The 22,817-nt window shown below is 33.6% G+C and overlaps 2 protein-coding genes and 3 non-coding genes across 5 annotated transcripts; 4 read left to right on the top strand and 1 right to left on the bottom strand.

The window, feature by feature from the left end:
- The first annotated feature begins 1,357 nt into the window (after positions 1-1,357).
- On the top strand, positions 1,358-4,805 carry LOC132054690 (uncharacterized). Its single transcript, XM_059446662.1, has 3 exons — positions 1,358-2,050; positions 2,535-2,702; positions 2,954-4,805. The coding sequence occupies exons 1-3, from the start codon at positions 1,505-1,507 to the stop codon at positions 4,631-4,633; spliced, it is 2,394 nt and encodes a 797-aa protein (XP_059302645.1). The 5' UTR covers positions 1,358-1,504; the 3' UTR covers positions 4,634-4,805.
- Positions 4,806-8,512: 3,707 nt separating this feature from the next.
- On the bottom strand, positions 8,513-8,584 carry TRNAH-GUG (transfer RNA histidin (anticodon GUG)). The gene has a single exon. It is a non-coding gene; the product is annotated as a tRNA-His (tRNA).
- Positions 8,585-17,517: 8,933 nt separating this feature from the next.
- Positions 17,518-17,869, top strand: LOC132054034 (histone H4-like). Its single transcript, XM_059446116.1, has 2 exons — positions 17,518-17,675; positions 17,791-17,869. The coding sequence occupies exons 1-2, from the start codon at positions 17,518-17,520 to the stop codon at positions 17,867-17,869; spliced, it is 237 nt and encodes a 78-aa protein (XP_059302099.1).
- A 1,281-nt stretch (positions 17,870-19,150) lies between these two features.
- Positions 19,151-19,224, top strand: TRNAV-AAC (transfer RNA valine (anticodon AAC)). Its single transcript has one exon. It is a non-coding gene; the product is annotated as a tRNA-Val (tRNA).
- Positions 19,225-20,191: 967 nt separating this feature from the next.
- Positions 20,192-20,265, top strand: TRNAV-AAC (transfer RNA valine (anticodon AAC)). The gene has a single exon. It is a non-coding gene; the product is annotated as a tRNA-Val (tRNA).
- Positions 20,266-22,817: the final 2,552 nt, after the last annotated feature.

The following is a 22,817-nucleotide window of genomic DNA, read 5'->3' as shown; positions in this document are numbered from 1 at the left end:
ATTCGTTACCTTATCTCTTTTTCTCATTTTTATTATCTAATAATTCTATTTTATCATTTACCCTAGTTTTTCATGGTTGCTCTATCCCGTACCCTACTTTTCTTGTAGGTTTATCCTTCAAATCGTTGATATGTGAGATTATGTAACGATGGAAAACGATAAAATAGGTCCAAACGTTGTGTTAATCAAAACAATACAATACGATACAATACAATACATTACAATACAATACGATGCATTATGAAACAATATGTAACAACCATCCAAACAAAGTGTAAAAGAATCGCAATACTACCGGAGGATCATTGTTATCTCGTTTAAAAACCTTTTAATTATCCTCATCAATATTTTAAGAGTTTAAGTTTGGTGAACTGTCGGTGTATGAATTTTTTATACCATCAGATAACAACGACCTGCTATAGCAGGTTCAAAAGACCTTGAATGGAACCCATTCTATTGTACATTCTTCTGTTAGTCCTTAACAATCACACTTTACCAATTTTATTTCCTTATTTTGAATTAAATCTAACTTTCTTAAATTTTCCTTTCTGTCTTGTTTCTAAAATTTATTGGTACTTTGCCATGGAAATTAATTGCTTTGAAGTGTTCGTTGCAAAGGAGGGAAAAAAGGATTACATTATTATTTGTATCATGGGAATGTTATGAATTAGGTGTTCAAAAGAAAACAACTAATGAACTTCAGTATTCAAAAAAAACCGAGGGAATAAAAACAGGAAAAGAAAAGAACTGCGACAACGCTGCATTTTGCTGCTGTCATGGCAGTGAATTGGGGAAGGAAATAATTTAGTTACAGTTCAGCTAGGGTTCAAATTGCCTTTGACTTCTAAATTTCTAATTATAATTTTAAAAAAGATGCTAATATTATTTAAGAAGAAAATTACATATTTATCTTTAAAATTACCTGATTGTGTAAGAAGTCTGCTACACTGATGGTGCACCAAACTTAAACTCATATTTTAATCCACTCCCCCCCCCCAATCTCCCCGGCCCCACGTAGTTTCTAGTTTATACAAATGTTCTTGGATTGGTGTAGTGTCCACCCCCTCTCCCCACTCCCATAGATGTGGGTCCTACTATGAGTGGTGGAGCTGGATTTCACTAAGGGGTTCAAAATATGAAAAAGTAAATACACGAAAAAGTCAAAGGGGGTTCAACGTCTACTATATATACATAAAATATAATTTTAACCATGTATAAACGGTGTAATTTTTCGCCCAAGGGAGTTCGATACCCCCTTGGCCCTTCTTCCCTCCGCCCCTGCCTACTATATATTGCCTCACGTGCTGTTCTACATATCATTTTCCTCTATAAAAACACCCCCCTCCTACCTCTAAAATGCACATCCCTCTTTTTCTCATTCTCATTGAGAGACGCAACACAAGCTTAGCTAAACTTAGCAAAGATCCAAAAAAATAAAAACATTATTCAACTTCATTAAAATCTTAGGTTATTTTTCCTTGTTTGTTATCTCGAGCACTTCACAATGGCAACCCCAACCTTTGAATCGAGTCGAGCTCGAGCCATGTGGCGGACTTGCCTTGCCTCTGCCCTTCGAACCGCCTTGGCTTGCACCATAGTTGGTCTAACCACCCTTTTCGGACCACCATATATCAAGAAGCAAGTCGCATTCCCAGCTTTTTCCTACGTTACTGTTATTCTTATTGTGACCGATGCAACCTTAGGTGACACATTTCGTGGCTGTTGGAATGCACTTTACGCCACCATTCAAGGTGTTTGCCCCGCTATTCTCAGCCTGTGGTTAATTGGCCCGGCCCGCCTCACAGCCAGCACCACCTCCATCGCGGTGGCTATTAGCGCCTTCGTGGTGGTTTTACCCGAAAACACTCACTTGATAGCTAAGCGCATATCACTAGGCCAAATTGTTATTGTTTATGTGATAGCTTATATTAATGGTGGCCTAACCGAAACTATTATGCATCCTCTTCATGTTGCGGCTAGCACAGGGCTAGGAGCTGTGGCTTGTGTTTTGGCCTTGATTTTTCCCTACCCATTCCTGGCATGTTGCGAGGTGACAATTAATTCTTGATACACCTTATTTTCTCGTGCATGGTTTGTTTGAAAATAAAATAATAGTGCTACATCTAGTTGGTACACTTTAATTACCACCTTCTGTTACATGCATTTCGTGGTGTAACGCATTATAGTACTCCTCACATTTTCAAACATTAAGCATGCACCTTTCCTACTAATCGGGCGTATGTCTGTGTATGTGTATAATTTTATTTTTAGTTGTGGACCTTGGCTATTCCACTAGGAACTTGCTATCTCTCACCATGCTATTTGTCGAGTAATTCTGCCTAGCAAAGTTTAGGCAGATGAAAAAAATTAACGAGCTTTTTTTGTCTCATTTGAACCCTGATCTCTTATATGATGTTCTTCACCCACTTCACTGTCATGATGCATGTAACTCGGACGCTCGCCTGATTAGATTTCTTAACGATAAATAACTTAATACTAATGATTTCGAATAAGCAGATTCTTCTATGTTTCAGGTGAAACGGAATTGCAAGCTCTTTGCTGAAAATGCTTCAGAGAGGTTTAACTTGTTTGTGAAGGCATTTTCAGCTGAGGACAATACTTGTGCACTTGCTTTCATTTCTCAAGCCAAGTCCTTGATCAAAACAGGATCCAAACTTCTCCAGAGCATTAAAACCAAGCAAGTAAGTCCCATGAAATATTGACATATTATTTACTTACTTATGGAGTTCAATTTCTATAAACGGACAATGTACAAGAATTTATAATACTATATATCAAGTCACTTAAAAAATAACATGAAAAATAAGGTAGATGATTAACCTGTCACGGTATGTTAAAAACATTAATACATGCATATAAGTTAATTTCATTATTAACTATTTCTCCTACATTAAGTGTCCTGATATATTTTTTCTGGTACAAATTATTCCAGGAAAGCATGAGGTGGGAAAGATTTCCATTCAAGTTTCTAAGACCATATGGAGAGAACCCTGGGAGCAAATTTCAAGATCTTCAAACACCTTTAAGAGGGATGGAAATTGCCTTGGATAATTCTCCTTCATTTCCTGTTGGAGTTCTTAACTCAGAGCTAAAATCTGGTCTATACATGCTAGGAGAACACATCTCAGAGAAAGTCAACAGCATGTCCCTCGAGTCATCAGCAACTGTGCCAGAGTCAAATCCAGAAAATTCCCAGAAGTTCTTCCAAACACTTCACACAATTCAACCAACAAAAAAAGATCTTCCCTCTTTATTCTTTTTATTTTGCATGAACCTGTTCATAAACAAACCAATTGCCCCGTCACCACCCAAAGAAGGCTCCACCAAGCAAGAAAATCAAGAAGGGTTCTTGAAAAAATCTTGTACCAATTACTTGTCCATTACCAAAAATAACAAAAGGTTCACGCCAGCTTTCAAATGTTCACTCTCATTGGGCCTTGCTGTTTTTTTGGGATCAATCTATAGCAAGGAAAATGGATTTTGGGCAGGTCTTCCAGTTGCAATTAGCCTAGCAGGATCAAGAGAAGCAACTTTCAAAATTGCAAATTTTAAGGCACAAGGGACAGTGTTGGGAACAATATATGGTATTTTAGGATGTTTTGTCTTTGAGAAATATGTGCAAATTAGATTCTTGTCTCTTCTCCCATGGTTCATAGTGAGCAGCTTTTTGAGACAAAGCCAAATGTATGGCCAAGCTGGTGGGCTTGCAGCTATTATTGGGGCACTACTAATTCTTGGTAGAAAAGGTTTTGGCCCACCAAGTGAATTTGCCATAGCAAGAATAACAGAGACTTTTATTGGACTGTCCTGTTCCATCATGGTAGAAATTTTGTTACAGCCCACAAGAGCTTCAACATTAGCAAAATTTCAACTTTCCAAGAATTTTGAAATCTTGCATGAATGCATTGGGTCAATAAGCTTTGGATCATCGGGAAATTTAGTTGAAAGTCAAAACAAACTGAAATTGCACATAAATGAGATGGGGAAATTTATTGGTGAAGCTGAGGCAGAGCCCAATTTTTGGTTTGTGCCATTTCATGGTGTTTGTTATCGTAAGCTTATGGGGTCATTGTCAAAGGTTGTGGAGTATCTGCATTTTGGGTCACAAGCTTTTATGTTACTTGAACAAGAATCTGGAGGAATTGACAATTTTGTAAATAATCTAGATGGTGATTTCAAGCTTTTCAAAGATTTTGTTGGCTCTTCCATCAAATGTTTTAAGGAGGTCAGTTTGGTCAAATCACTAGCTCTACTTGATAAGGAATTTGAGAAGAAGAAACTTTCAGTTGACGTTGAATTAGGAACATCACCAAGTAGCTTTTATAATATAATAAGGTCAGCAAGGGAAGAGGAGATTGATGAAAACTTCAGGTCCTATTTTCAACATTCAAAAGAGTTTGTGGACCAAATTGTTAATGGTGAGGAGTTGAAGGGCCAAGTGCTGTTAAGCTTGAGTGCCTTGGCTTTCTGCATGGACGGACTTGTGAAGGAGACTATAGAGATTGAGAAGGCAATTAAAGAACTTGTACAGTGGGAGAATCCTTCAAGCCATGTGAATTTGCATGACATTTCATGCAAAGTACGTGCTTTAGCCAATAGTGTAGCAAATTAGTAGTACGTGTAGAACTTATGAAATTATTAATTAAAAGATACTACATTAATGATACTTGAGGATATCATATTTGTAACTATCAATTGAGAAAATAATTTACTGTACTATTTATATAGATTCATAATAATTTATATGTTCCATCTTACATAATTTTGTTTTGAATAATGAAGAAAGTTCATCATTTGCAGTTGACTTCCAGGCCGATGGCTTACCCCAAAAACAAGTTTGAATGAGATTGTAGTTTATCGTGGAAATACAAGACTAAGATGATGTAAAGAAGGCTTATTTGTCTAGTAAAAAGAATTCCCACATTAAATAACTTCCAATTTTGAATATCAAATATTGGATTGTGCTAAAAATTGATTTTGATAATTAACAAATAATATTTGATAAACCAAGTCCCTTGAAGATATGTTAATGATGTTAATTATGATAACCTGTCAAGCCGATGTTGAAGAACCAGGATCCTCTACATATCGTTGATCAGAAGTTGCAAACATGTACAATTCTTATGCAAGTAGAACTCTTTGGCGATATTATTTATGGCAAGTTGACTTTATATGATACTAACATTTTTTGCTGAAGAAACTCGCGTGTGTGAAAGAGAATTGTTTAAGGAAACCAAGTTCTACTAGGATTGATTTCCTTAACTGAATTATTCTAGATTTTTGAGCAAAAACTCAAGAAGTATTTTCGACTTATCTTCATGCATATATAAATTAAAGGGTCTCATGCTATCACAACTCACTGCAAATAGCCATCACTGCAAAAAGATGCTTTCGAGAAACCAAGCTGTTGAACTAAAGAACCTGATCGGAGGAAGATCTTTTGTTCTTTACTTGTTGAATTTTTTGTTCATTGTTCTTAAATTGTAACTTATATTATTTTTAGTAGCATTTGTGAAGGTGTATAATTCTGGAAGTTTAATTTGTTTTTGCTGTCTAGACTAGAGTTAATAGTTTCGAAAGTGTGTAGCTGTGGTCAGAGTTAATTGTAGGGGTTGAGGTACTAACGCTAGTCCATTTAGTTATTCATTTGTAGCCTAAATTCGATTTTACTATTTAGTGAAGTTTGAGACAAATCCTACACAAGATAACTCGTGATTTTTACTCTCTTGAGCAAGAAAAATTTTCACGTATAATCGTGTGTGTTCTTTATTTATCACATTTTACGCGTGGTTATGTTTCTAAATACTTAGGTTGAAGAACCAAGTTCTTCAACAAGCAAAAATCTGACATACACAATTCACTCCATCTTATGTACAGAGACACTCTAGAATAACATAAAGCATATAGAGGATAAATAATTAAATTAAGGGGCGAAGTAAGAATCTTCTAGTACTTTACGGGACATAAGTATTTGCTTTTGTGGGGGTGGGGGGGAGAGAGGGGAGGGGATATGGCCTTTGGGATGTGGTTGAGGGAGATATACAGATATGGTGTATTTATGCATGTCTAGTTAAAAAGCACTAATGACCCATAAATCTTTTCAATTGTCATTTGTCCGGCATGCAGCAATGACCGATAAATCTTTTCAATTGAAAGCTTCAAAGTACATTTAAGTTGTACGTCTCTTTTTTAGCGCAACAGTGAAAATACCAAATTTGGTCAAACGGGAGCCTGTTGATGAATATGCGTTTAACTGTGCCAAATTTCATAGCACAAAACTTGCAAGCTACGAGGAAAAGAAAGAAAAGAAGGCACTTGCTCTATGATGCCATCATATATGAGTTAATTATATCAAAAGAATTCACTACTGATTTTCTTCTGGTTCATGAAAAGTGAAAAGTGAAAAGCAATGATATATATACATCATATGGTAATAAACAAAATTAAAGGTAAAAGCCTTTTTGCTGTCCACAGTTTATTTTTGTGAGTTATCAGATATTAACACTAGATGATCAAAAAAGATCATACAACATGAAGAACATCTATGCGCACTAAGTAATACTCCCTCCATTCTTTTTTCTAGTCTCTTCAACTAAAATTATATTTTCCCTTTTACTTATCCATTTTAGTATATTAAGCGTAATTTCTATTATCAAGTAATTATATATATAAAATGCTAGCCAGTAGTTTATTGAATATAAATTTTTAAAATATAATTAATATGAATAATTTGATAAAACAAATCCTTAACAAATATTTTTTTAAAAGAGTGTCAAGTCAACCTAGGACAAGTAAAAAAGAAACAGAGATAGTATAATGTATTAGAGTAAAAAGAAACAGAGGTAGTATAATGTATAGAATTTGTTTCCTTTCGTTCATCCCGGCTCTTCAAAGGCTAAAAGCACGCTAATGTAAAGATAAATTAGTAGTACATGCATAATTTAGTGGATTCAGCACAAATTGCACATATACCGAAAGGTCAAAAGTGGGTCAAAACTAATTCATGGACTATTATGTTCCGTTTACCTATCACTGCTGTGATGAACTCTTTAATTTAAAACTAATTTTCCTCACCAAGGAGACAACCAAAAAACAGAAGACAAATAAATTTCATAAATAGAAGAGCAAAGTTTGCTTCTTGTCTTACATACTAGGAAACTTCGCTCAAAATTCTTTCCGACAAGATATAATGGAATGCCATTGTAAGCTTTTAAGAAGTCAAGATTGCGCACCTTAAGAAATCCCAAACTTTTTTCTTGTTTCCTAGAAAAAAATACTACTCCCTCCCTTTATGTGAATCCATTTGACTTGGTACGAAGTTTAAAAAATTAGAGAAGACTGTTAAACTTGTGATGTAAAATGAGTCACATATATTTTGTGTAGCTATAAATCGTTGTATAAAGGTAAATTGTTTCCAAATATAGAAAGAGGTCATTCTTTTTTACACTGATTAATAAGAAAATAGATTCACATAAATTGAAACGGAGGAAGTATTAGTATGGCTTTTGCTAATCGCCGCATAGTTAAAATAAATTAACTAAGACCAGGGCCGGCTCAAGGCCAAGGCTACTAAGACAATGGCCTTGGGCCCCCAAATTTTTGGGGCCCCATTTTTTATCATGTTTTATTGCTAATTTGTTTAAAAAATTATTGTGACTTATAATATTTTTATATGTAGTTTCTAAATATGTAAATTGTATTTCAAAAAACTTAAAGATTGTATGTCCGAATTCCGGATACAAATAATAAAATTTGACTCCTAAAATTCAAATTGTGTCACAAAACTTGAGATAGAGGGAGTAAACAATTTTTATTAAAAAAAAAAGAATTTTTTTTAGCGACGTGATTGATTAGCTATATTGTTGTCACTTGAATATTTTTTTAGAAAAAATTGTTATCAACTTTGTATTGTTCTTGACGATTGTAAAATATTAGTTAATGACTTCGCATCTAAAAAAACTTTAAAAATAGACTTTAAATAAACACATATATCACAATTTTTTCTTTTAATAAAAATAGGGTCTCTCTTGAAGTTTGGCCTTAGGCCCATAATCTTGTTGAGACGGCCCTGACTAAGACGGCGACTTAAAGTTATAGTATAAGCTTTTCTGAAAGGTGATGATCACTGAATGTTCGCATAAAGGGGAAGATGACGAAGAAGGGCCTAATAGGAAAAGCAATACAGATTTTTTGGAAGCTAGCAATAAAAATAAGCTATAACAAGTACTGTAATTGTAATTGATTGTAGTAGTTTATACTCGGGGTATAATCAGATGTAATTGGTAATTTATGTGTAAATAGTATTACAAACTGCATGCTAGCTAAATTTTGTAAAAAGATATATTTGAACTATTTTTTGTTGAGGACTTTTCTGGACTGGTAGTTACTTACTGAAACTGGGTTGATCTCTTGTTTAAGGACCCAAACCTACCGGCCCTAAATGAAACCCAAATGAAAAAAATGAGTAGTGAGTATTAAAAATGCAACTTCTTGTGGCTGCTGGGATTTGAGCCCAGGTCTCCACGGCCACAACGTGGAATTCTCACCACTAAACTACAGCCACTTGATGTGTGGCATGTTTCTTTTCTTAGTAGATTTTTTTTGAGTTCAAAGAGCAAAAGCAAAGTTGGGACAAAGTTCTTAAACCTATGTTACTCAAACTCTCCACCAATGCTTCTGCACCAGTGTTGGATCCTCCAAAAATTTACTTTTTGAGGATCCGACACACATCCGTCAATATTTTTTTAGAGTCCGAGCAACATGGTCTCTAACTAACAAAAATGCTAATATATTGGGTAATTATCAAACAAAAAAACACTTGATATATTGATTTATGCAATTAGTACTAAGAACATATGTTTTTATGATTTTAGCTATAAAGCATCCCTTATGAGTTCTAATTATATTAGATGCTTGATTAAATTTGAGAAGTAAAAGAAATGTTTTTAGTGATAGAATCGTTCATCTTTTTTCTAGTGTTATTCATAAATAGACAAGTCTCAAATATTATCATGCTGAGTGCATGTGTTTGAGCCATTAAAATGGTGGTATCAATTATATTAAATAGCTAGAAAATGAGTTTCTCATAATTTCAAATTAGGGTTATTCCAACGTCAATTTCTTAACTTAGATCACCACTAAAACTTCCTTTATATGTCAATCTCTAGTTCAATTTCAAAATGTTCTCCATTTTTTATATCACGTGAACTATGTGATTGGAGATGTAAGAAATATGTCAACAGCTCAAGTCGTTCAGCTCAAGTCGTTTTTTTCCTCTGTTTTGACTCATCGATCCATCAAAATCATGACTACCAAATATCTCGGTATGTCCTTTTTTGAGGTCCCCTTTATGTTTTATTCTCTTCTCAATAACTCTTTCAAGCATTTCTTCTTCCTTCTCCTCGTCATTCATCTTATTCCTACTTCTTCTTCTTCCACCTTTTTTCTCTCTTTTTGATTTGAAGTTTAGTTGCCATACGCTTTGATCCTAATTTGTGTCTTTCTTCATTTCGTTATGGTGAGCAGTGAAGTTGCTGGATAGGAGATAACTAGAAGTGTCAAATGGACGGGTTTGACTGAATTTGGGCGAGTCAAAATGGGTTGAATCAACAAATGGGTAGACCAATATTTGGGATGAAATGAGTTAGGCTGAAATGGATTAAAATGCACGTCCCAATCCAACCTTCCCAATTATAACTAAGTTTTATGCTTTATATGTTCTTTTATAAATTTTAGTATCTTATAAGTTTGTTTTTTTGTTAAGACTTTATATAACATATCAAATAAAAAAATATTTTTTTGAAAATATTTTGACAACATTTCTCATGAGTCAATTTGGACTATATATCAACCAATTTTTATTGGGCTAAAATGGGCTGAACTAATAAATGAACGGGTCAATAACCTGCCCAAACTTGAACGGTTGGACGAGTTATGTTTTCACAGGCTAATTTATCACCTCTAGAGATAACCAAATTTGTGGAACTAATTTAGATCACTTAGCTAAAGTTGTAAAACAAACTAAATTACTTGTAGAGAAACTTATGACCAAATTTTAGACTACAGCGAAAAATTTGCCAGGTACTTATTATAAAGGGCTTAGAGCCCGTTTGGATTGGCTTATAACGTGCTTATAAGCTGTTTTTAGCTTTTTTGAGTGTTTGGCTGACCAGCTTAAAGTTATTTTGTGCTTAAAATAAGCTCAAAAAAATAATTAACAAATAGCTTTATCTAAAGCAACTTATAAGTTCGATTTTTTAAGCCCTTTCAAACAAAAATCTTAAGCTATTTTTGTAAAACTTCTTAAAGCAGGGACAAAATAGAAAGAATAACCTTACAAGGCTATTTGAGTCAGTCAGTCTGTCGCATCCATAAAAGCCCATCCTCTCCTATCCATTAGCCCATTCCTATACGGAAAGATATCGAGCCTTATAGATGTGGGATAATTTTGGCCAAAGTTGCTACGACACATTTTACTTTTTTAGGAGTCTTATTACCCTCGTAAAAATTTTTAAAATGCAATAACTACCACCCTAAGCGTTTATGTGACAAGTGAGTGTATTTCACTCTGTTTAGGAGAGTGAGAAACATAATATCTGACACGTGTCATTTTTTAATTGGGTACTTCACATTTAATTACACCAAATTAATTAACATTAAAGCTTAAAGTTTTTTTTTTAAACTGATTTTGTTTTTCTTTATATGAAAAAATTAGTTTTCCAGATTTAGTTTTAAAAAACGAGTTTTCCACATTTTAAAAAAAATAATTAGTTTTTTAAAATTTTTATAAAACTTCAATTTTTTTTCACATTTTGATAAGAAAAAACTCTTTTTCCATATTTTTAAAAAAAATAATCCATTTTATTTGAAAAATAAAAGTGTCCTAGAATAATGTAATCATGAAAATCTAGATTTTTTAAGACATTCTTTAAAAAAAATAAGTTTTCTCCATTTTTCATTTTTTAAAAGAAAATTTTGGTTTTTCAATTTTTTAAAATTGTCATGTAAGCGAAAGAGTTAAAAATAATTAAAAACAAATAGAAAATAAATAAATATACATGTGGCAAGGAGTGTATGTTACTCTCCCATAAGAGAGTTGATATTCAGTTTCAGAGTGATAACTATTCCATTTTTAAAAAAAATGAGGGTAATAGTACTTCTGAAAAGGTAAGATATATCCTAATAACTGCGATTAAAGTTCAGGTGGATAATAGTGTCTTGTCCCTATAGGCATCACGTGTAACTTCTACCCTCTAGCTGCTAGTTATATTCTTGTAGATTTCGCACATTCTTTTCTTTTTCATTATTGTGCTTATTTAGCTGAAAAATGAAGTAAACTAACATAAGCAAACGTGTTTAAGGGTGAAACTGTCAAATAGCCTTTTTTTTTTTTTGGACTGTTAGTTAAGTTTTAATCAACGTATCAAGATTATGCAATATTTAGTTACTTTTTAGTAATAAAATTCTGATAAAATATCCTTAGTTAAAATACGGGGAAAAAAATCAGAAAATATTTATCTAAGTTTGAATATTTATCAGTTTGAACTCTATTGATTATATCTAAAGTTTGAAGTTCGTGAATTGTTCATGGAGTTTTAAAACTCCAACAAGTGTTCACACATAAATTGTGAACGTTTGAACTAATAAAAGTACGATTCATGGAGCTTGAAACTCCAACAAATTATGCCGAAGTTTTACTTGTAAAAGCTTCAAACTCAAGCATTGTGTGTTAGAGTTATTTCGTGTTTTAACTATAGGTATTTTTGTTCAAATTCATTACGCATTAAAAAGTGATTACTTTTCAGTTATATTCGAAACGGTAGCTAAATTTTAATTATTTGCTCAAAAATTGGTCATCCATCAATTTTTTACGGTAGTTAAGGAGTGCTAAAAAAAGTTGAAGTAAGAAAATTATTTAACTCAAATTAATAATAGTGTCTATCTTTGGAGCGAATATGATAATGATTGAATATAAGACCTTATTTGTTTGCACCCAATAAATGTCTGAATTTTAATCTGGATCTCAAATATTTAGTACGTTTATTTTTAAGCTCTGATCTATCAGTAATTGTGTTTATTTTTTATATATATTTTTTATAATTATCTGTTGAGCCTAAATATATCGTATTGATTAAAATCTACTACAAAGTCTTAAAATTATTTAATTGTTGTCAGTTCAAAGTTTTTTACAAATATAGTATTGCACCGCTATTCCATCCATTTTTATTGTTGTCGTTCACCATTATCAACTACTACCACTCACCAGCATAATCAATATAGTTGGTCGTCACAATTACTGACTACCGTTTACAATCATTATCACCAACACTATTATCACAACGACGATCAGTTGGCCATCGTTGTCTAACAATTACGCCATTATTCGTCACCACATGTTGTCAACCACCACTATCACTCATGAGTCCTGAATTCTAAACCTTAAGTTATTCAATACTAAATAAATAATCTATACACAAAAATAAAGTTTGGGAACCTAAGCTACATTCAATCGAAACTGTCGCCGACACTCTAGCTCCGCCCTGCTTCTAACTCATTTTGCACTAAACTTAAATTCATTTAAGATTTTAATAATGTATTTTATTTTCACCTGTATTAATAAACTCATGTTTTCATCTGTTAGAATCATCTAACACAACAACAAAAATTCCATTAACTTCAACTATATACTGCAATAAATATAACCTTAATTTAGAAACTTTACAAAAATTAACATATTGATCCTACAAGAATATTAGTAAATAAAAATTAAATTACATTAGTAATGTAAAACATTTTAATAATTTTAGGATAATAAGTGTATATGAGCTCACTAAATAAGCAAAATGTGGGACGTTTTAAGGATAAAAGATATTGTAATACCTAGGCCCCGTTAGGACATGTTTTCAAACCATGTTTAGACATGCAATTTGGATATTTTAAGTTGTATTTTCTCTTATAGACATAAAACCCCCACAAATTGTGAAAACTATCAAAACATTCTCAATTCTTATACAATCTTACCAAATGAGCAAGTCATAGTTCATAACAAAATTAGTACACTACCAGTAGGCCTTTCTAAAAAATAGAACATCAATTAATCAAACTATAGTTCAATAAAAACGAAAATTTAACGTGAATAGTAATGTAACTACTCTTTAATATAATCCTCCCACATAAATTAAAGGTTGGTAGACATAAATAAAGGTTGGTGGAAGTTAATGAGATTGGTAAATGATTGATGGGGTAATTGTTAAAAATATCTACCAACTTATGGGTCTTTTTTACAAAATATAAACTTATGGGTTAAATTTTATATTTAAAAAAGTTGAAAGCATGGTTTCAAACCCCAAATCATTTTTTTTTTTTTTTTATGATTTGGGGTTTGAAACCATGAGCCCAAACCAGCGTTTGGACATGTGTTTTCAAACAATGGATTGTTTCAAAGCATTGTTTGAAAACGCATGGCCGAATGCCTATCTAATAAACGCTTTAGTTGTAAAGGAAATTTGGCTCCAAAGTTATCCTAATTTTACCTGAACGTATAGGGACAAATAATATATTCTCGCCATCCAAAATATAAAGGCAATTTGACTAATTTCGAAGCTAAATTGAGTTGGATTAATTTAATATTTTAATATTAAAATTTAGATATTCAAAAAATATAGGAAAAATACTATAAATTGCAATTCTTCTATCAATATAGTGAAAAGATTCTTAAAATATTTGTTAAAATTTATGTAATTTGACTCCGAGAAGTGAAACGTAACAAATATTTTGAAATAAAGGAGTAAAAAATAATTTAATAAGCAGCAAAAATAAAATCACAAAAAGTCACTATTATATTGACTAATTACAGAGGCCCAAGTGGAATAACGAATGATGCTAAAAATGAGAATATGTAGGGAGAAGTAATAGCAACCCCAATAATAAAATGCCCAATCAATTGTCTTATAAAATAAACGAGGGCAAAAATGAGAACAAGGAAAAGAACAAAAGCCACCTTTAGAAGCTTCATAGGATGAAAGTTAATGTGCGGACTACAAAAATCTTTGATTCCCTCTTATATATATTTATAAATTACCATAATCAACAACGGTTACCACCAACTACCACCATTGACCACCAGTGTTGAGCTTTCTATCCATCATCGCTACTAACTGCTTCCTGCAACTACATACACCACGATCAGTCCACTACAATCTCTAGTCGCCACCCACAAACATCAACAACCATATAGTTTTTTTAAAAACATATTATTGATAGAGTTATTAAGCCCTTTATCCTAATTTATATGATACTTTTTTTTTCTTTTTTTAGTTAGTTAAAAAAAGAATGACACTTTTCTATGTTTAACAACAAATTAACTCTAAAATTTTCAATTTACCCTTAATGCTATGATTTCTAGCCACAAAGATTTATTTGGCTTGTTTTAGACCACAAGAATAAAAAATCTTCTTTTCTTTCTTAAACCTCGTGCCACTCCAACACCCTAATATAAATTCAGACGGAGGGAGTAATGTTCAATTTTAAAGACAAGTTGTTTATATTTAGGTGTTGAGAAATCAAACAATTTTAATTATTTTAGTATTTTTTAGTATTCAAATCTTAATACAACATCAAAACATTCAGGTGTGTATTAAGATTCATACGTTCTAATCTTGATATACATCTTAATACTCAGATTTATATCTAGATTCAGACATCTTACTCTTAATAATTTAAATAAAGATTACGCATATAATTTAAAATTAATTGGTGTAGCTACCTCTAAGAAATAATTATTAATAATAACTATCTTTTGATTTATTTATATTTAGAAGCTAAATTAATTTTGTAAATTACTATTAGCAGCTATATCAAAATACATAGACCTCTCTCTATTCTCCCTCAATACGCATTTCAGATTTTTCATCTTCTTAAAACCCTAAAAAACTTTCTCTATCATTCCTATTCACTAACCCAACCGCCGCTGCCCCACTGCTGGAGCTCCGCGCCGAACCACGACAACAACACCTCTCTCCTCTCCCTCTCCTTAACACGATTGCTGGAGCTCTCCTCCAACGAGCAACCGGAGCTTCGCGAACCACAAGCAACCAACACTTTCCGCCGCCATTGCTTTAGTCATACATGCCGCCGTTCACCGGAGTGAGTGAAGCCTGTTGCGGTGATAAAAAAGGGAAAATGATCAAAAATACCCCTCTACTTTGAAAAAAAGGGCTAAAAATATTCTCCAAACTTATTTTGGGTCAAAAATACCCCTTACATCCTTAAAGTTTTCAAATATATCCTTGTCTTGATGGAAATTATCCCCCAAAATAACCCGAAATCATTTTTTAAAGCCGCTCCATCATTTAAACCCAACCCAACTAAATAATAACCCACAAGATCCCCTTATTCCCCCAATTTCCTCAAACTTCAAACTTACGTATTGGGGGAATAAGGGAATCTTATGGGTAATTATTTAGTTGGGTCGGGTTTAAATGATGGAGCGGGTTTAAAAAATAATTTTGGGTTATTTTGGGGGATAATTTCCCTTAAGACAGGGGTATATTTGAAAACTTTAAGGATGAGAGGGGTATTTTTGACCCAAAATAAATTCGAAGGATATTTTTAGCCCTTTTTTCAAAGTAGAGGCGTATTTTTGAGCCTTCTCCCGATAAAAAATTTAGGACTAGCATAGAATTTCACCACAACGTTTTGATACTTTGACAAGGATTGATAACTTATTTTCTTACTTTATCTACTCAATTTCGACCAGATAATCTCATGAAAAAAGGACCCTTCCCCTGCCACAATTGAAAAGGTAAAAGCCAAATGCTTTAGCTATACGATCGAATAAGACAATAGAAATGTTATGAAGCATCATGTGTTTAATTGATGCAATTTGAGATCAAATTAAACTGAGATCTGAAAGGAAGAGTGACGCCAAATACAATGTGTATTTAATATATTTCGCTGGAGTGAATGATTTTTGAGATCAAATTGAACTCAGATCTGAAAGGACGAGTGCTACCGGAGTTGTATACAACTAATACACAATATATTTTGTATTTCGCTGGAGATCCGACTAGTTTTTTTTAGTGTAAAAAATACAATGTAATTTGTATTTTTTTTTAGTGTAAATACGGTGGTAAGTTTTAGCGGAGATGCGTATCCGTATATGAATACAATATTTTTTTTGAATAAATACGGTGTATTTTAAAAGGATTTGAATGTATTTTTTTTTAGTGTAATATACATGTGAATGTATTTTGTATTTAGCAAATGTACACAATGAAGATCCGAATATAGTCAACGGTTTTGATTGTATTCTTCCTTTTTAAATACACTAGCCATTTTTTTTACTGTATTTTTTTTTATATTTGACCGAAGATTTGACCGGAATTCATGGCTTCTTCTCCTTCTTGTATTTCAGAATCTTAGTGTATTTTTGTCATTTTTTAAGTGTAAATACAAGTTTAATGTATTTAGTTGATTGCATTTCGTCTAGCCGTAATCCCGCCAGGCTTATTTTCCCCTAGAAGTATCTCATATACGTGGAGGGAGGTAAGGGATTGGGCAAGTACCTAAGTGTATTCGAGTGTATCTGCGTGCATTTGAGTTTATTTCGTGATGCTGTGACTATATGTTACTGCTATATATTTTAAGGACAAGGCAGGACTCTCTATGGTTTTGGTGGTTAGATCGTATTTTTGTTGAATGTATTTGACTTCATATGTATTTCAAATGTACACAATGAATTTAATATTTTGTTGAAATACATTCAAATACCCACTTCTTTCCTTTTTCGAATATAGTCAACAATGTTTAACTGCAAGGTAGCTCAAATAGTTTTAAATACAGTTAAATACATGTCTTAATTTTGACATCGAAGGGTTAGAATTTTTTGTAATCTAGGTTTTCTTTGTTTTCTCGCAAATGTTGATTGATATTGTAACTCGGTTCGTTCTTCATCGAAGGTTCAAGGAAAGTTAATCGAGTTAGTAAGAATATCAAAATACATATCTCGAGGTGAAATAAAGGATTTGAAAATGCCTAATATAAGTATTTCAACAAAATATGTAGGTACTGATTGAAAACAAACATTTAAAAGTAGTTATTTATGTAAAGTTGCCATTCTTTTCTTCGGCCCACTAAATAGTTATTCAAAATATGTTAGTGAGAAGATTAGATTCTCGTAAGCCTCTTTCCTCTAATTGAAAAAACACAATCCGCGCCCACACCCAAAGAAGAGGTTTTCACCGTAAGATCACATCCCAATCAACGACTCATATTCAGTCTCCACCTCTCACATGGATCACCACTATTATCCGTTGATTAAGAAGTACATCCCCAAAATTTTAGCGGCTACGATTCTCGCCCCGCCACATTTCAAACCGCCCACGAAACCCAAATCCACCAAATATAAATACCCACCACCATCCACACCGAATCTCATCATTTGTGAGTTTCATTCCAACCCTAGAAGTGTCATTATCTCCGAATTGGTCTGTGAAAATGTCAGGTCGTGGAAAGGGAGGTAAGGGATTGGGCAAGGGAGGAGCCAAGAGGCACAGGAAGGTGCTTAGAGATAACATCCAGGGTATTACAAAGCCAGCAATTCGTCGATTGGCACGTAGGGGTGGTGTTAGTGAAGCATTTTACTTGTATATCAGGTGAAGGTGTTTAATGGTTGGAGTTGAAACTGATTTATGAGGAGACACGTGGAGTGCTCAAGATCTTTTTGGAAAATGTGATTCGTGATGCTGTGACTTACACTGAGCACGCTAGGAGAAAGACTGTTACTGCTATGGATGTTGTCTATGCTCTTAAGAGACAAGGCAGGACTCTCTATGGTTTTGGTGGTTAGATCGTGGAGTTTTTGTTGTTTGGTAGTAATTGTAGATTTTAGTTTACATTTGCTTTGTTGCTGTGTTGGTTTCTCTCTCTAGTGTTGTTGTTATTAAGCTCTAGTTATTGTAATTTCTTATTACATATTCAACGAACAATCTTCATTTTCTGAAATTACAATTCTTGTCTTCCAGCAAAATATTATTGTTATCAATTGAATGCACCCACTTCTTTCCTTTTCGCTTATTTCATTTTGTTTTACTAGTTTGTAACAATGTTTAACTGCAAGAAAGTTGGGAGAAATAATGAGAACTGAGAATATAGTCATGAGAACTGCCGGGAATATGGAGTGTCCGATGCCTTCATAAGTACTCATTTAAGATTTTGCGGAAGTTGATTGGTGGATGAACTTTCACTGTGTGGGCAGTTTCTAAGCTTCATACTAGTTGTGTACAATGTCTTAATTTTGACGGCCAGTTGCTTTTTTGAAGGGTTAGAATTTTTTGTAATCTAGGTTTTTCTTTGTTTTCTCGCATCTAATTACCTTGATGTTGTTTGATATTGTAACTCGGTTCGTTCTTCCCTTGATGGTGTTGTTGATTGTTAGACTATTGTAATTTTCTCAATGTAAGTGCAGTAGGTGAGTGATGCATAGGTCTCTTATGGCCACATATCCATCACCCCTGCATATGACCAATTAATTATACAATGTTACATGTTACACGATTAGCATCTCAAGTCTTAGTTAAGCTACTTTCTGGTCGATTTATAACTTATGAACACAATCCGCAGTCGTGCATAGCTTGTAGTGTTGCTTTGCTTCTACTTGTATAGTAGGACATGTTAATTTGCAGTTCTTACTCATGATGTAATTTGTTGAGGTGAGCTAGAGATATCTGCAGACTTGATGCTTCTTAATAAAAGATATTCTGATTAATCATCATCTAATTTATTTCTATATCTGAAAGTTCAGTTAATTTCATCAATCACCATTTCGCCAGAAGAAGCAGTCACATTACAATCATAAGGTGCCTTTTTTCCTAATTTTTGGAAGCTATCTCAACAGTTAAGTCTTTGCATATTGTATAAAGTCTAGTTCACGGTCTCAGATCTTTGAAATGAATTATAGACCAAAAACAGAACTTTTGTAGATAAACTCAGGCTTAATCCTTTCCATTTCCGGGTTTTCAAATGCCTACTTGGCCAGCATCTTGACCCTGTTCTTGGTTTACTATATACAAGCATTAAAAGGTCTCTCTTGTCGAACTAATGAACCATCAGAGTTAATATCTACCAGCAAGGTTTCGTGGTGTAGTTGGTTATCACGTCAGTCTAACACACTGAAGGTCTCCGGTTCGAGTCCGGGCGAAGCCACTTCTCTCAGCCTTTTTGAGTTTTCTTTCGTTTTCCTTATTGTCCAAACAGGAGAGATTACCTTTGACAAGGCAGGGTCTTCTACCATTTTCAGAAATCTAAGTTTTTGCTTCTTCTGGCTCCAACATTAACATATGAAGCCTCAAATATGATTTTAAACTTGTTTCCAGATTGCAATAGCAACTTTGCCAAAAGGTATACTTTGCTATAAATAGCTTTCCAATAAAAAGTAGAACTGGATATACAAAATGATAGTTTAGTCCATCACAAGAACTGGATTTGTACTTGTATTAGCTCTTATGCCTTCAGGCAGTGATAAACTTCAGTGCTTGTGTCCTCCACCTTTTCACTGCTCAAATATCAAAAATACTTCATTTACAAAATGAGTTATGAGCATTTCAACATGAAAAAGGGAAATGATGACAAGATAAATTATTAAACAGACCAAGTGCAAATTATCTTTCTCACTGGAAAATTCAGAAGTCTAGTAGTCACGAATAATTAGCAAACAAATGAAGAGGAAATTATTATGTAAAACTCTAAACTTCACAATGAGTGAAATCAGAGATAGAAATTCCCTCGAGGCTTGAACAGGAAGGAACCTTTCACTACGTATGTTTATGCTGAAGACTTCAGCAAATAACAATCGCATCCTAAGAAATTGACATGAATCGGATAAGAGGAGGTACACACTTTTTAGGAAATAATTGCCTATAATAGAGAGGGAAACAAATAACTATAAAAAGATAAGGGATTGCATGTAGATTCTACCAAGCAACTGTTCAACTTTACAGATTTCAGAAGGTTGCTGCAGTAACACAAGTGGTTCTCTTGTTGAGAGGCGGACATCTTCAGAAATCAAGTTGCCGCTTCCTCTACGCCTTGGCTCAACATTAACATGAATCCTTAGAAACGACGGAGTTCTGCATTTGGTAAAATCTATAACTGGAACTACTTGCAGCATCAGGGTTTCGTGGTGTAGTTGGTTATCACGTCAGTCTAACACACTGAAGGTCTCCGGTTCGAGTCCGGGCGAAGCCATTTCTTTTTATTTTATTTAAGTTTTCAAAGTCCAAAACAGGACTGGTGCTGCAACTTATAATAGAGAGGGTCTTCTTGTTGAGACTAGCATCTCTAGATTGCAATAGCAGTAACTTGCCTAAATAAATACAACTTTGCTATAAATAGCTTTCCAAGAAAAAATTTAGTTGGATATACAAAATGATGGTTTAGTCCAGCACAAGAGCAGTGTTTGTTTTAACCTCTTAGGCCTTCAGTGCTCTCAATCAGCAAGCAACATTCAGCACTTTAAGTAGGGATTTCAGAAGGTTGGGTGCGCAGTAACACAAGTGGTTCTCTTGTTTTAAAATTAATTTTGTGCGGGGCGGAGTTAGGGATTTTAAAACATTACAAAATCCTAAAACATACGACTACCGCTAATGAAGTTGTTGGTTTTATTGAGGTTGATCCGCTTCCTTTATAGATTTGCCTTGGCTCACACATTAGATTTGTATTTAGAAGAATGACCTCGAACTCCATCGTTAGAAACGAAGACAAATGGATTAAAGTTTCTGCATTTGGTAAAATCTATAACTGGAACTACTTGCAGCATCAGGGTTTAGCACTGGTGAGTTGATTATCACGTCAGTAGACTCCACACTACTGAGGCTTTGAGTGTGCTCGCTTGGTTATGGAATGAAGTAAATGGTAAGTAATTCTCTCAATGACTTATTATGATAATAAGGTTTTCATTTTTTTTTTTTTTTATATTATATTGATTAATTGGATTGCATACGTTTCTTTTTAGGTTTGACTTCTACGGTCGACAAATTTTCATGTCCAACATTACTTGACGAAGAGGAAGAGCTTCTTTTATAGCTACTTTATGTATCTGGTAAAAAGATTCAAAAAATAGCAGTGTCAATATTCTTTATGTTTGTATTGATTGGAATGTGTGTTGTGTTTAGTCCTGATGTTGAGGAAAAAAATACTTGGTATTTTACAGTTGTAGTTTTTCTTTGTTCTTGTTTCTTATGATGTTTGTGTGTCTGCTTTGGAACAGTCCAAGGAAAAAAGCAGACACATCGCAGAAACTCAGGTTCACATCATCATTGTGCTGCTTTGTTCCTCACTTGTTGCATCCACTGTTCAGCAAATACTTGCCTATTGAATTTTAAGAATGACAAAGAGTGATGGTTGTCAATTTGTTGGAAATGCTTGTTAGAGCACGTTAGACCATTGTGTGCTCTTTACTTTATATTGGTCAAGCTAGATATTGCATCATTGTAAACTAATTTCCAGCATTGATTATTGTTAAGTTGTCAATCTTATTTGTTATTAGTGTATGATGTATAAATCGAAGCCATTATGCAACAAATTTTTGTCTATATCTTTCAATTTTTTATCTCTTGGTAATACCATCATTGTTAGATTTCAAATTATTTCCCTTGTTGCTCAAGACTAAACGATTCCTCAATTTTTGTGTTTCTAATTGAAGAAAGTGGATATGATTGATATGGATAAAAAACTATCATTCCATATTCTATGGTTTAATGAGCTATATAAGAGATCTAAAAGTTTCAGTCCATTCACAATCAAAGAATGTTTAGGCAGTATATGTTTGTAAATTTGTCTCCTGGTATCTTTCAAATTTTACATGAAAAAAAATCTGGTTGTAATTTCCAAAAAAAAAAAAAAATTAATAAAAAATAAAACAAGAACGCGGGGCGGGGCGGGGCGGGTTTATGTGGGTGTGGGTGCGGGGCGGGTTTTCGTGGGTTTAGAGGCAATGCGGGGCGGGGGGGCAATTATAATTTTGTGGGTTTAGACAGAACACCGCACCCGCACCGCACCGCACCACTGCCATCCCTAAATAACACAAGCCAACAACAAATGTATAATCATCCCTCTTGAGTTCATTTGGACTAGCTTCTCCACTGCAGCAGTTCGAGCTCGACATGTCTATTTACCAACTAATTAGCAACTTTATTTGAACAAGCAAATATCAAAGATTAATTAACCACATCAAATTCAAGGCCCTTGTCATAACACTATTACAAGTTCTCAAAACATATTTCCTTATTAGGACAGAATTAGCCAGCTTTTCCATTTATTTGTATTACTAAAACTCAGTCCAAGCTCTTGTTCAAACTTAGTCCAAATTTGAATGAACAGTTCATCAAATTCCAAACTGATTAAATCCATCAACTTCAGTCTGAGAGTTAGTCTAGAATAGACAATAGTATTCAATTTGATTGTTGGTAGTTCCCAGAAGGCTTATAAACAGTGGTATTAAGGCACCAGCAGTAAAACAGTAGGTTAGACCAGGCAAATGACTACAAATACCTGCAAGTCGGCTTATTTATGGAGCAAAGATTATAGAAGCTGTAAAACATACTACAGAAAAGATACTTCTTTTGTTGTTTACCAGAGAGAAGAGACCTCACATACTAGTAATTTGAACAGACTTACTTTTTACGATAGTGTCCATTTTCAATTTGCTATCATTGCCAAATGCTTAAATCCATGACAGTTAACTTGCATCAAGAAATAAAAGATAAACAAGAAGTAGAGAATGGTTCGTCGCACAGAGC

This window comes from Lycium ferocissimum, chromosome 4 (genome assembly GCF_029784015.1).
Source record: "Lycium ferocissimum isolate CSIRO_LF1 chromosome 4, AGI_CSIRO_Lferr_CH_V1, whole genome shotgun sequence".
Taxonomy (NCBI): domain Eukaryota; kingdom Viridiplantae; phylum Streptophyta; class Magnoliopsida; order Solanales; family Solanaceae; genus Lycium; species Lycium ferocissimum.
The sequence above is the reverse complement of the archived record's forward strand: the minus strand, read 5'-3'. Positions and strand labels throughout refer to the sequence as shown.